The 14,043-nt window shown below is 44.9% G+C and overlaps 1 protein-coding gene across 1 annotated transcript; it reads right to left on the minus strand.

Annotated features, from left to right (window-relative positions):
* Positions 1 to 9,373: 9,373 nt before the first annotated feature.
* On the minus strand, positions 9,374 to 12,827 carry mycla (MYCL proto-oncogene, bHLH transcription factor a). Its single transcript, XM_062398154.1, has 3 exons — positions 12,556 to 12,827; positions 11,400 to 12,023; positions 9,374 to 10,758 (listed from the first exon to the last, which is right to left on the minus strand). The coding sequence occupies exons 2-3, from the start codon at positions 11,932 to 11,934 to the stop codon at positions 10,148 to 10,150; spliced, it is 1,146 nt and encodes a 381-aa protein (XP_062254138.1). The 5' UTR covers positions 11,935 to 12,023; positions 12,556 to 12,827; the 3' UTR covers positions 9,374 to 10,147.
* Between the last annotated feature and the right edge of the window lie 1,216 nt (positions 12,828 to 14,043).

A 14,043-nucleotide genomic window follows, 5' to 3' on the forward strand; every position in this document is an offset into this window, starting at 1 on the left:
CATAATTGGATTTGTTGTTATTGGCTTTCAGACAGGCGACAGTCTGCAGTCACTCCAGCCCCATCAAATCTGTAGTGTAAGGGAGGAGGGGGGTGGCGGCAGCTGACTGAGCACGAGCGTGGAATTTAGCCGTCAGAGGGAAAGAAAGAGGGGAGCAGTGGTTCTGCTCACTTCCTGCCTCCAGTGGGGTTCAACACAAAAACAGGAAGCTGGCGCTGCCCATGTGTTTCCTAGGCCTCATCACAGCCTTTGTGTCACTCACACACACACACACACACACCGACAAACACACAGGCGGTCAGTGGGGAAGAGGAAAGCAGGGTACTGATTATTACATAAGCTCCACAAGCCCGGGCGACAACAGCAGTCACATTCAGACGTGGGGCTGAAAAGAAGGAATTGTTACCAAGCAGGACAAACAGATGCATCTATACATTATACATTCTCCATCCATCCGATAGCTCCTTGTGCATGGTGGTGCTGGTGGTGGTGGTGGGGGGGGGGGGTTGTGTGTGTGTGTAACTCGGTCCATCCATACACTACAAGTAAGGATCTTCTTTCTGTAATGCTCTTTAAAAAACACATTGCATTCCAATAAGTGCAGACTTCAATACTCAATACTGAACTGAAGGATCCTGCATAAAATCCACAATAGCCAAATTATTGAAAAATACAGAGACGAAATGTCACTTCAGTCGGAATGACAAAAAACGTACGTGTGACACAGTCTTGTTTGTTTCTAGTTGTGTTGAAGCTCTTGTCCTCACACTGTCAGTGTCTCACTTCCTGAGATCGATAAAGTACTTGATGATTCGTTCTTCAACATTTTGGAACTTTATTCTGAGTGTATCTAATTCGTTTGTAAATGCATGTGTCTACATTTGAATATACTAAATAATTGATAATAATAAACAGTTTTTAGATAAGTTGTCCAAAGTGAGTAGTTGTGTGTCTGTCAAGTGTTTAACTTGTATGTGTGTGTGTGTGCGTGAGTCTCTGCATTTTTTGCATTTCAATGTGTATAGATGCAAATCAACTCTCACACTACAGTAATTGGTCAATAAAGTGGCTTTTGATGTGTTGTGTTTATGTGTGTGTGTGTCTGTGGGGGGGGGGGGGGGGGGGGGCTGATTAGTGAAGGCCTGACTGATGGTGAGACAGAGTGGGGGGGGGGTTACAATGTTATAATGGTGGTGGTGGGCAACAACTATGAGGGCCGCAGGGGGTTAAAGGGGATCAGGGGGAGGGGTAAAGCTCCTCTCTGAGTAGCATTGGGGGGTCAGGAGGAGGAGGGGGTCGTGGTGACAGCATTCAATGGGGCTGAATTCAAAAGATGCAGCAAGTGTCCCACCAACTTCAACTGAAGCAACCTTACACCGCGGAGCCCAACAATGGAACATCTGCTGGCTGACAAAGCTGGCAGTACTCTGAGTGAGCAAGCACAAGAGGCTCCGGTTTAAGCTGCTGCTCTGTGGAGACCCCCCCCCCCCCCCCAAAAAAAAAATAAATAAACAGTAGCAACAAGTTTGAACATTCATCTTAGCTCATAGATACCTGGCATCAGATAGATTTCTTGCATTAATCATGTCATTTTATTTTAAAAGCACAACAAAAGTTTTTTCAAGGTGCTTTCAAATGTAAGGAATGTGATTCCATTGCAATACAATTTGGGAAGAAGACGAAATCTTTGTCAGATATGGGCATTCACTAACAACCTGGTTTTAATCTTGTATTCTGATTTCAAACTTATAAATACTCATAATGAAGGGGCTCTAAAACTAGATACAACCGTTTTTAATTCCTGTCAAACATGTAGGGCCGGAGAGTTAAACAAAGCCATTTAAAATACAATAAATAATGCTCTTATGATCTACATGCTGAAATTAGAGGGTTACATTTAAAACACATGTATTTGCTTGTTTGTTGGCTATTTGGGGCTGTAAACATATTATTATATCACATAGCTAGGCAACATTTCATTTTATTTTATATAATGAGAAACATTATTATCTTTTCATGGTTGCGCTTTTCTGTCCCCACAGAAGAATTACAATTCCCACTGTCTCTTTAGCTCGGTTTTGGTCTCCACCAATCCCTGCAGAAAAACATCCAGCTCTAAGGGATTCACTGTTATCACCAGCTACGAGCTAACTTTGTCTGTCTTCTGTTCAGTGCTGCCTATTGTATTTACCTTTCGGTGAAGAGGTTATATTTGTTTGTTTGATTTTATGCAAGATTGTGCAAAAACTACGCAAAAGGATATTGTTTGAGTCAGGGAGGAATCCATTTAATATGTCCGTTTGCTTGTTCAGCAGATTTACGCAAAAACTACAGAACCGATTTCCATCAAACTTTATGAGTGTGTGCAATTTGGTGTAGCTTGATTGACATTTAAGAAAGTGGATAATGAATCAACTGTACGACCAGGTTTCATGCCTATATCCCTGGTACCAAACAAAAACAAAACAAAACAAGAGATAAATGAACTGGTGTGCATCTTAACACACTTACTGTACGCATACTGTCAACTTTAATGACTCACTCACAAGCCACCTCACCCTCTCTCACCCATACTGTCCATGTGTGTGGGGGGGTGCTAAAGTGTTGATGGGGGGGTTGCCAGGGTGAGGGTAACGCAGCAGTTGTCGCTGTTGAGGCCCTTCTCCCCCTCTCTCTCCTCCTGCTTATCCATTAACCAGCACCATGGTTACATCACTGCAGCTAAAGCTCCCTCATGCATCTCCAGTGGCCAGAGCACAGGCACAGATCACTCATGTTTGTCTCCATATGTCTGAATACAGAATATATTCCTGGTTTTATTCTAGTCTGCCTGTTTTATTATCATCGTCTCATGTTTGTTTACACTCTGTCTGCTGGATCATTCATCCTCAGCGGGATTGTGTCATACAGTAAGTCCAGGTCAGAGAGTTGAGCACGAGTCGCTGACAGCTCAAGCCATGCGTTGGTTTGAAGACCTTATGATGGGTTCATTATAATCGGAGCCGTGGTGTGTCTGGGCCCAGATGGCAGCGGTGTTTACACTAACAGGATTAGGATTAGATCCAGATTAGACAGGCGAGTTGAAGGGCCTGCTCTGCTGACACGACACGGCCGCCTGGCCCCGTGCTAACCCTGCCGAATTTATCTCAGATACTACTAACCTACAACAGACAAGAGAGCCGATGTGGGCCAAGGAGGGTAAAGGATGGGACAACACAAAAAAAACAACTGGTCCTTTGTACTGCGATGGAAAACAGGTGCAACTAGTGATGCCTCTCGGGTGTTTGTTTGGATTTGGAAGGGTGGGCCGATTTTGTGTGAGCGGCTGAGGTTTGAAAGCAAAACACGGCGTTGACACCACACCAGTCAGCTGGGGCCAGATATATTCAGAGACAGAGGAACATATACAGCCTGTTCCAATTGAATCATCACTGTTATGTAACACTGGCCTTAGGATAGAGAGGGTGAGCAAAACAGAGAGGGAGAGAGACAGAGCTCAGAAGACTGACCTAGATCAGCAAATGGTGGAGATAAGTACCTGAGGGGAGGGCAGGAGCAGACTGATTCTAGGGGGGGGGGGGGGTAGAGACAGACAGGGGAAAGACAGGAAAACAGAGAGTAGATGACTGACTTCCTGCATGCCAGCATATTCATTTCCCTTTTTTTTTTTCTTCGCGGTGGGCCCTTAGCCTCATTATGATCAGATGGACAGTAGCTGCCACAGTCGCTGCTCAGCTCCAGTGACACAACCAGGCTGGAATGTGGGTCAGTAGGCAGTGAGATGGAGGGCTGTGACCAGGGAAAGTTTCGGCCAATATATTTGTGTGTCCGTGGGAATGTGTGTGTGTGTGTGTTTGTGTGTGTGTGAGAGTGTGTCCTCACAAGCGTCTGTTCCCACACAGTCTTCCTTGACCGGCAGCCACTTGAAAAAATAGAACAAGGGGAAGGGTGATTTTTCAGATTGAGCAAGTGTCCACTTCTCCTCTCCCCGGCCGACTGCCATTCCCTGCCAGCTGTCAAATGCCCAAAAGTCACCCCGCACCGCTGACCAAAAGCAGGCCTCCCATAATCGCAGATTCTTCAATTCTGCCGCAGCTCACTCTTACACAGGAGATCATAAAAGTTATCCTGAGATAAGCCTGTTACTCTTCCGCCTGTATTATATGCCCTATATTCCACCCCCCCAACATCTAGGTCAGGGATAAGCAGCCAGTTCAACCATGTTCTTAGAATCACAAACCAGTGCGACGGGTTTATGGTCTCTTTCCGCCTCTGCCCCCTCTGTGAAAACACGCAATATATACACGCCATACAAACCAGACCAGTCAGAACACAACTAGTGAACACGGTGGAAATATTGCTTAATGGGCCTGTGTGTGTGTCTGTGCGTGTGTTTTTTTTCTCTGTTAAAGTGCAGATGTTGTAGGTTCATCTCGTTGACTGTTGCGAAAGTTTATCCTCCTCTTACCAGAAACCCATATGCACTTTAGGAGTTGCTCAATTATAAGCTGCCAAAGTAAATTGCAGTTGTCACACAATGATGTTTTAAACCTCAGTGCTCGCTCTTCAGCGAGAAATGCCAGAGCAGCGAGTACTGGTGTCGTGTCTCCTGTAAGACGTGTTCAGCTGCTTTTCTGTTTTTCAGCAAACGCTCACAGATGAGCCGTTGTTCTGAGGTGACAAGGTTTAGACAAGTTAAGACAAGTGTAAACAAACTAAATACACACGCTATTTTGAATATAACGTGTTGCTTCATCCGCTGTATGTGATAAAGGTGATTATACATTATACATTATACACTGTTTCTGGGCTTCCAGGGAACGTTTCCTCTCTCTAGTCTCCGGGTTACAAAAGTCTGAACCTTGGTGAAGAACAATATGCATTAGTCGCGCAGTTAGCCTATTAATTATGCTGCATTGCCAACTATTCAATCAGTATATATTTCAAGTAGCCATGCACGCTAATCCAGCATACTCTATTAAGGTCTTAATTCTAACTGGTAGGAAATCTATAAGGGCTCCAACGCACATCCCTCAAGCAAACTTCCTTCTCCACCCTCAGTCACGTTTCCACCCCTGCAACAACCCAAGACTTGTGTAAAGCCACGAGACTCTTAGCAAAGACCCGGAATAACCATTTCAGCCTTTTATTCATGAAAATAAGAACTTTTAGTGGACATTTCATGGACTGTCGCAGTTGCCCCATAAGATTACATTTCAGCCACTTTGATGTGGCTGCCTGCGGAGACGATATATCGGACTGATTCCAGAAGCGTTTGTAACTACCAATCATTTACACACCCACATTTATAAACGAGCAGCGCTCAGGCTAAAAAGTGCAAAAATTCCCCTTCACGGTTATGGTTAAGCTTAAATTGGCCATGGGTCATCTGGGTGTAGGTTTGGATTTGGCCGTCCACAGTGAATGGAAGTGAATCCAGAGTCTTAATAAGGATATTTGCCTGTGTGTGTGTGTGTATAAATCAGAGAGAGGCTCTCCACTCGGCCAAATCATCAATTCTCCACAGTCCCACCCCGATCGCACACATCGCACACTTCTGTCTGATCACCAATAAATCTGTCAGGTGCTGGGTTTGACCCCTGCAGTATAAGTCGATCTCTATGACACAGATCTTCGCTGACACACACAGAAGATAGTTAGTGTATGGGACAGCAACATACTGCAGCTGTTTGGGACTGAAGGGCTGCACTTTATGGCAGAAATCACATGAAGCCTGCAGATGTGGGGGAACAAAGTACAAATGCTTTGGAAGGAGACAGCCACGGTATGAACATGTGTGTGAGAGTAATCGCGCGTGCACTTCAGATTGTGCTCTGTGTGGGTGTTGCGTGAACTTGAGACCAGAAAATCCGGTCTGGCAAGTTAACCGTCGGAGCTGAACAGAGCATCCAACAGAACAAAGAGATCCTCTAACCTAATTGTTTCCCTGCTCTTTTAAGCACAGGAGCAGCGTAACGATTGTGTGTTTGTGGTGAACATCACAACATATTCAGCTGTGGTTGAATCCCTTTGCATACTGGTGTTGGTTTGTTGCATGGTCCTGAAATGACCCCTCAGCTTCAGCAACAGAGCATCCCCTGGGAAGTGTCTGAACTTCGTTATTGAACTTATGAGTGATTTCCTCATCTTGTGCTGCATCATTTCAGATGAATTCTGTGATTGGAGGAAAAAGTATGAGGTTATGCTGACCTGTTCCAAAACCTGATATCCAGGTTTTGCTTTTACTTCCTGATGTGATCGTGCAAACAGCCCTGTGCCTGAAGAGGAATGACAGCTGTTTACTTCAACTGCACTTCATCCCAGGATCACTCAGGTTTGTATTAGCTCATATGTGGATCTTTTGTTCTCAGTTTACCAAGTAAATACTAAGTAAAAACAAGAGAAGAGAAATCACAGAGATTTTTCGATAATTTTTTCTGTATTCCACTTGAGGCTTATTTTACTCCCACCACTGAGCATCCTGAGAGCTGATTTATGTACGGGAAATATTTAGCCTCTCCAGAGAACTGTGCCCTCGGGGTTGGAAATTGGGCCTAGAAAGTGAAACAGGTGAAAAACCAACCAACCCCAGCCATCACAAAGGAACAGCCAGGTGTGAGACGGTTGGAGCTCGGGGTGCGCCCGGCTCGTCTGTCAGGCCGGACTCGAACCAAATATCTTCTTTGAGTTTATTAAACAAATGGCTGCAGTTCAAGCGTGAGTTATCCAGACGTGCAGGGACTCCGCGGTGAGGTCATCGATAGGGCAGCAGCAGCATCACGCAGGAGCTCATTGGCAAGAATTTCTCTCATGTGAGGAATTTAGTTCAGTGTTATACGGAACAAGAATGCTACTCATTACACAGCATCCCTCCTCCAAGGTACCAACAGCTACACCTTTATGTCCTTTATACCGTATAAGATCACTGCGGAGAGGTGGTGCTCTTGTGGCAGAAACTTGGACTATGGGCAGAGAAGGTCTCTGGTTCGTCTCTGGTTCGACTCCACAGAGAGACAACAAAAGACGAACCTGGATTGATCTGTCCAAAAATCCAAGAGTCTCCCTACCCTGTCTAGTGCCCCTGAGCAAGGCACCTTACTCCCCCAACATCTGCTCCCCGAGCGCCGTACATGGTCGCTCACTGCTCTGTGTGTCCTGCACCAGATGGGTAAAAAGCAGAGGTTAAATTTCCCTACCTGCATGAGTGTGCCTTTGCATGTCTGTGCATGTGTTTGGGACGAATAAATGGATCTTAATCTTAATCTTAATCTGTTTATGCTTCTCACTATGTCACAATGTTTGTCTAAATAACCCATGTTAAATAAAGCAATCAAATAACGAAGACATGCTGAAATAAAGAGCAGACTATAGTGGCATAAGCACCACAATTAACCCAAAATACATCCTCACACCAATTTCGTCATCCATTTAGTTGTTTTAAAGGGGACATATTATGCCCATTTTACCACAGTTGATATGGTTCCTTGGGGTCTTAATGAAATGTCTGAAACATATTTTGGACAAAATACCACAAGGATAATTTAAAACAGCACCCTTTATACCCTGTCTAAAACAGCCCTCCTCAGATTGACTTGTTTTGAGTGCCCCGGCCCCCTCACCCCCGGTCAGCCTGGCGCAGCAGCAGCATCCTTCCACACTGTTGAGTCAACGATTAGAGGTGTCCCGAGGGTCCCTTGTTTATGCGGCCACTTAAATGTCTGACAGGTAGCAGCAACGAGCTAACAGTAGCGTTAGCTCGCGAGCTAACCAAGCCGATGGAGCCCGGCTAGGGTTAGCTCACTCGTCCAAGGCCATGTAGCGAGACTCCCTACATGGGCATGGTGTGACTGTGACGTTTTATTTCGGTCGTAATCCCATTCGACGCACTCTAAGAGATTGTTTCTGACATAGAGGAACCACAACAAATTGCGGGAGTTGTTTTTTTCCAGAGTTTTTGGGGCGGTAGACACGCCAGATACCCAAATTAACGTGTAGAAGCACTACAAAAGTGGAATTTTCATAATATGTCCCCTTTAAAGTATAGATTAAAGTAACAGACAAGCAAATTGCTCAAATGTAGACCTGAGTTGTTTCATTGAGGGTTGTTGGGGTTAAATAAATTGTTGCTCTTTGCAGATAAACAAAGTTTGAGGATTTCTTTTCCAGTGTAGGGATACTTTCATTTGATATTATAATCATTATGTGTTAGATCAAAACGATTTCGCCCACCAGAAACTGCAGGGTGCTCTCAGGGGGAAAGCCCGCATGTGGGGGGTCAAACTATCAACAAAGGGCTGTAAAGGTAAAGGTCACATGACGCAACAAATGTCTCATTAATGGAGACATGGAGTGAGCCTTTTCCACTAATGTGGAAATTTTACTTTATTCATTTACAGACCTTTTTACAGCCACTAAGAACGACTGTGCTGTTCTGACTGCATACCTCTGTGAAGAGCTGGACTAAATCCAGGCAGCAGTTCACAGGACATGTCTCCACACCCCAGGGACTTGTCTAAAGATACCAATAGTATGAACGCATGTAAGGGAGTGGATGTGTTTAACCTACTTCTGAGCACATCAGGTGCCCAGCCTGCAGCAGCCACTGCAGAGGGGAGGATCCACGACTGTATCACACACACGCACTCTGTTCAAGGGCAAGTCTCAAGGACAAGTTCAGTCTCACCTCCTGTACGCGACAAGCTGATGCACCGGACTTGCTCATTCATTTACACACAGTTAAAACAGTCTGTCATCATTCACAGATGATTGGAATGTGATAGTAAGTTTGGAGAGGCACTACCACAGCAGCATGTACTGCAGACCACCAACTCTGCCAGTGCAGGCATGCTGAAGTGAATCTGTGCCACTTCTTCTAACTACCGCCTCAAACATATGAATCTAAGAAGTTCACTTTGGTTTTTGGAAGTTGACGGTGAAATTGATAGAAGTTGCGGGACAATTTTGAGATGACATTGACGGCAAAGTGAACATAATCTGAGGCGCCTTTTGTAGAGGAATAAATTTGTGACTCAAGCCGTTTTTTTAACCTTTTCACAAGTTTTGCATTTCACTTATGACAAACGCAGCAGGATATTGTGAGGGTCAGGAAAAATTCTGGAAATTCAGACAAGAGATGTCGGCTGAGTCTAGAATGCATGTTTAACTGCAAGTTTAACTCCCGCTGTGGAAAAATGTGTTATATTATCAGCTCACCGCCATGGGCCCTGATCACCAAAAGCTCTGGAATATTATTGTCAGACTCAGACATTTGACTCAGACACACCCCCTCTGGAAAAGGTCCAGATGTCAGTGGATGTCTGAAAACAACTGTAAAATACTTCGTAATAATTAAAGAAATACCAAAGACTACAGGTTTTATGCAAACATGGTATAAAAATTTAATGTTGCTGTTGATGTTAGCATGCTTTAAAAAAATCAACCAAAATCAGGAGAAGCATTGAAATCACAAAGTGACGTGTGAATATAAAGTACAGCAGTGCTACTTTCTTCTTTTTTTCATTTTTTTCCTATTTCCTTAACAAAATAAAGGCTCCTCTGCGCCTTGTGGCCCTTTAAACAGAGGAGGGATACCCGGTCACAACTCTTGATTCCGTCTCCTTCATCAGGAGCAATAAGCTATTATTTACAGGACAATCTGTACATCAAAAAACCAGTCGCACAATCAGTCTCATTCACTCGTATGTACAGAAAGGCATTCACACTTCACTCAAGTGTGCACTGGAGATCCCACAACCTGCTTTCCACATACACACACCTTGAAGGCTACATGCATCACACTGATACAACTATTAAAAGCCATTTCTCAGTCCCCCATTACAACATACCAGGATATATCTTGGTCATAGCTATAAAAGTAAATTAATTTAGGCCTCCATGTTCCAAAATTAACACACTGTGCAAAAAAAAATATAAAACACAACACACAGCACACAGCACACAGAGATCTAACTGCTCCTCCCCGTAAAAGGTTCACAGGCCAGCAGAGTCAATTCATCGGAAGCCCACAGCAATATTCCACATAAAATTCATTCCACGTCTATTCACATGAGGCATGTCTTAATGAAAACTGTAGGTTTTCAAAAGTGACGAGTAACTTAAGAGCAGAGTTCTTGACCGTGACTGAGTCTCAGGAGCGCTTCAGCTCAGACAATCTGCGGAGAAGCTGCTGCTGACGAGACTTGAGGCGCTTCTTCTCTAGGAGCTGCCGCTTCTCTCTGGAGTGCAGCTCCACGAGGTGCTCCGTCGCCTGACACAGGATGGCCACCTTCGGGGTCTTAGCCGATTCCAGGCCGGGGATCTCATCCCGCAGGGCGAGGAAACGAGAGCGGAGGTCGTTCCTCCTCTTCCTCTCTAGGAAGTTGTGGTTCTTTCTGCGGTCAGTGTCTTCTGCATCTGAGTTTAGGGGGGACTCCGAGGGGGAGGAAGGCTGGGAGCCATGACCCTGCTGTCTGGATGCTGTGCAGGCACGCTTGATTCGAGGCTCTTCCTCATACTCCTCCTCATCATCATCATCATCGTCGTCATCCTCATCATCATCATCGTCGTCATCATCATCATCGGGGTCGCTATCTGGTGATCGGGCGGCGTAGTTGTGCTGCTGCCGGTGGACGGACATGTGGAAGCGTTTGGGGCATGGGTCGGCCCGGACCGTGAGTGTGACTGGCTTTCTGACGTTGACCAGCCGCACCCGGTTCTGCTTGCTCTCCACGGTGACCACATCGATTTCCTCTTCATCATCTGTCATCAGATAGAAAATCTTTTTAAGCAACATTCACAGGGTTTGCGAGAAAGACTTTTCTATAGCATCCTCTACAAAATACTTCAATGATTCTGAAGCCTGACCTTAATCAAACTTTAACTAAAGTGTCTACAAGGAAGTGCATTCCTTTAAAACATGCAGGTTGCTCTGTCTGTGGAGGGCAGAGCAGGAGTAGATTGTTCATTCATAACAACCTAACAATCTGGACTTTAAGCTTTTGTCATACAGCTCTGCTCTAATTTGGTAATGGTAAGGAGTTCCTCTCAGCTTCTGTCACTTTGTGTAGTAGTAGTGATAAATTACCATGACCCCGCCCCTTTACCGCACTCTGACTGTAATGCAGAGCGGCCGGAAGATGCTGAATGAGGTGGAATTGAAGCCATAGTGGCGAGGGCGCGGTTTTTTTAAAAGACTGCAGATCAAACATGTGGCGCATTCTGAGGGGGAGCGTGTAAATCCAGCTTTATGGTGACTATGCTGCTCCCGATAACCCCGCTGCACCGCAGACCACAGTTATGCAACTGCAGCCCATGCTTTCCAAATTACGCATTGTTAGAGGGCAATATACTCCCGAGGCCGGGGCAGGGTGGGGCAATTTAGAGCATGACTGCTTCCTTACCAGAGGAATCAGAGCGAGATTCGGAGCCTGACGAGGCCGGCTTCCTGCAGCTGCTCGCCGGGAAGGTGAGAACAGCCGCCGGGTCGACGCAGTCTGTGACCGCGGCCGGGAGCGGGCCACTGGCGGAGACGCACTGCGCTTTGTTGGGTCTCACGGTGATCTGTGCCACTGGAGAGGCCCCGGTGGCCGCCACTCTCCCGCTGACCTTCTCCAGCTGCTTGCTGGCGGAGAAGCTGCTCCACATGCAGTCCCGGATGATGATGGAGCTCAGGTTGCCGAACAGCTTCCCCGTGTCCGGGGGGAAGGGACCCTCGCACTCCTCTTCCTGCCCCATCACCTTGGACAGCCAGCTGAGCTTGTCCCCCGGCGAGAGGTGCAGGGCAGCGCCGCTCAGCGTCCGAGTGGGAGACATGGGAGGGGTGGGCAGCAGCTCAAACTTTTTCCATATGTCCTCGCTCGGTGCGGTCGACTTGTAAAAGTCCTCCTCGGTGTCGAAATCGTCCAAAAAATAGTGCTGGAAACAGTCGAACTCCATGTTTCCAGATAGTAATAATCAAAAGTCCGGTAGAGTTGTATTCCCAGAAAGGATCAGATGTCTGCTGCGATATGTGGAGAACGTTCAACCTGAGGGGAACATCAGTCATTAGTAATGGTCCTTTAAAAAAGTAGCTCCCATCCATCACAGGATATAACCACATTTCAAGTCTCCATCATGGGTTATTAGACAACACACCCCCTCGGTCTGTATATCACAACAGCCTACTTTCCACAAGCAGGACCCCATTAATAATTGATTGCATCTTGCGGATGCTCTTTGCAGAAGAACCAAGGCCCACAGGGTTATTATATAATCTAGTTATATGTATATATATATATATAGACTGTACATAAACGCCAGCTATAAGTCCCAACAAGTTCTGAATGAGACGATTGGACACGAGGAGGCTGCACACTTTTAGTTTGACTGTGTGAAACTGCTGTGCCATGGAGGCTGTGCTTCCTGAAATGAAGGCTGCGCTTTGTTCTAGCGAGCAGCCGAGAGCCGGTAAAGGGAAGAGAAGAAAAGTGCCACAGTGTGTCCGAGTGCGTAAAAGCGCACATAGACGTCCCCCTGCGAAAGTTTCAAAGGCAGCAATCGGGATCGGACTGTACTCACCGGATTTTCCGCAAATCTCAACGTGAATTACGAGTGCATGAGAACCCCCCCCCTGCAGCAGCCAAAGAGCAAAGAGTACACGGTGATCTGTCGCTTAAAAGATCCGGTAGGTCCGACTGGGGTTAAAGATGTGCTGCTACCACTTTTCTTTGAGTTCTCTTTAAACCAAAAGAAAACAACAAAAGGGGCAACGCACACACGCCGGGCGTGGGAGAACAGGATCCAGGTTTCAGCCCACAATGCGCATCAGAAAGCCACACAGTGCGTTTTTCGCGCCAGTGAGATATCCTGTTATACGGCGATAAAGAGGCGCAGGGAGGAGCCTGGGAAATATCTGCAGCGGTAGATCCGGGTATAAGCCCCCTCGCTTGCATCAGGGGCGGAGGGAGACGCACAGCCCCGCCCCGTCTGCAACACCAACTATGGTCACAGTCACTGTCACGTATCCCACACTCTGTTACATCAGGATTATAACATAGAATATTATAATAATACTCAATCATATGGATAACAACAACAATAATAATAATAGACACATACCGTTCTTTTCTTTCATCAATTATACTCAATAATGATATTAGGAACAAAGAAATAATAATACATGTATATGATACTTTATTTCATCAAGTTTATTATTATTAATATTATTATCATCATCATCATCATCATCATCATCATCATCATTATTAATAGTTGTAGTAGCAGTTGTTTCTGTAGTTGTAGTATTGTATACATGGTATTCCTATTTTGTATACTTCTAATACTACTGCTACTACTACTAATAATAATAACAGATTTTGTATTTAGATATTTATTGATCATTTCTGCATATGAAAATAGAGTCTTTAAATCCTTTTTTATCATTAAAATGAGCTCCACCTCCAATTGCTATAATGAAATAAAACACACCAATGCATCTGTGATACTTATCCAAAACTATCATATAAAGTAATGAGACATTATTTATCAAGCAAAAACATCAACCATTCCCTATAGTTTCATCTTCATCTTTCATCTTACTGCTTTTCTTTGTCTAATGTGAAAGTTTTGCGGCTGATAAGATTTTCGCCTTTATCTAATTATTTGATAAGAAAATAGAATAATTCTGTCAAACATTTCTACATAATAAAAGTACAATAAAGTATTTTCCCTGTATTGCTTTAAGTACATTGAACTTACAAAACTTTTCAGACTTTTATATTTTCTTGTAATCAAGTGTTTTTCATTGTTTCATAGCTTCATTTCTGTAATAATACATAATCTATTTACCACTGCATCCCAGCACGATTAACTTGTCTCCCACACGGCACATCATTCATGATTCAACACTTGAGGCAGTCAACAACACAGTGTCTGGCTGCATCCAGAGACATGACTGTGTGATCCTCATCCTGAGGTAAAGCTCACACGTCTCAACCTTGATGGCAAACATTAGTTTTTAGCTGATCCTCTTTTCACTTAAGCCTGTTAAAATTGGCAGACCTCAGA

The sequence above is a fragment of the Platichthys flesus genome, chromosome 10 (genome assembly GCF_949316205.1).
Source record: "Platichthys flesus chromosome 10, fPlaFle2.1, whole genome shotgun sequence".
In the NCBI taxonomy this organism is placed as follows: domain Eukaryota; kingdom Metazoa; phylum Chordata; class Actinopteri; order Pleuronectiformes; family Pleuronectidae; genus Platichthys; species Platichthys flesus.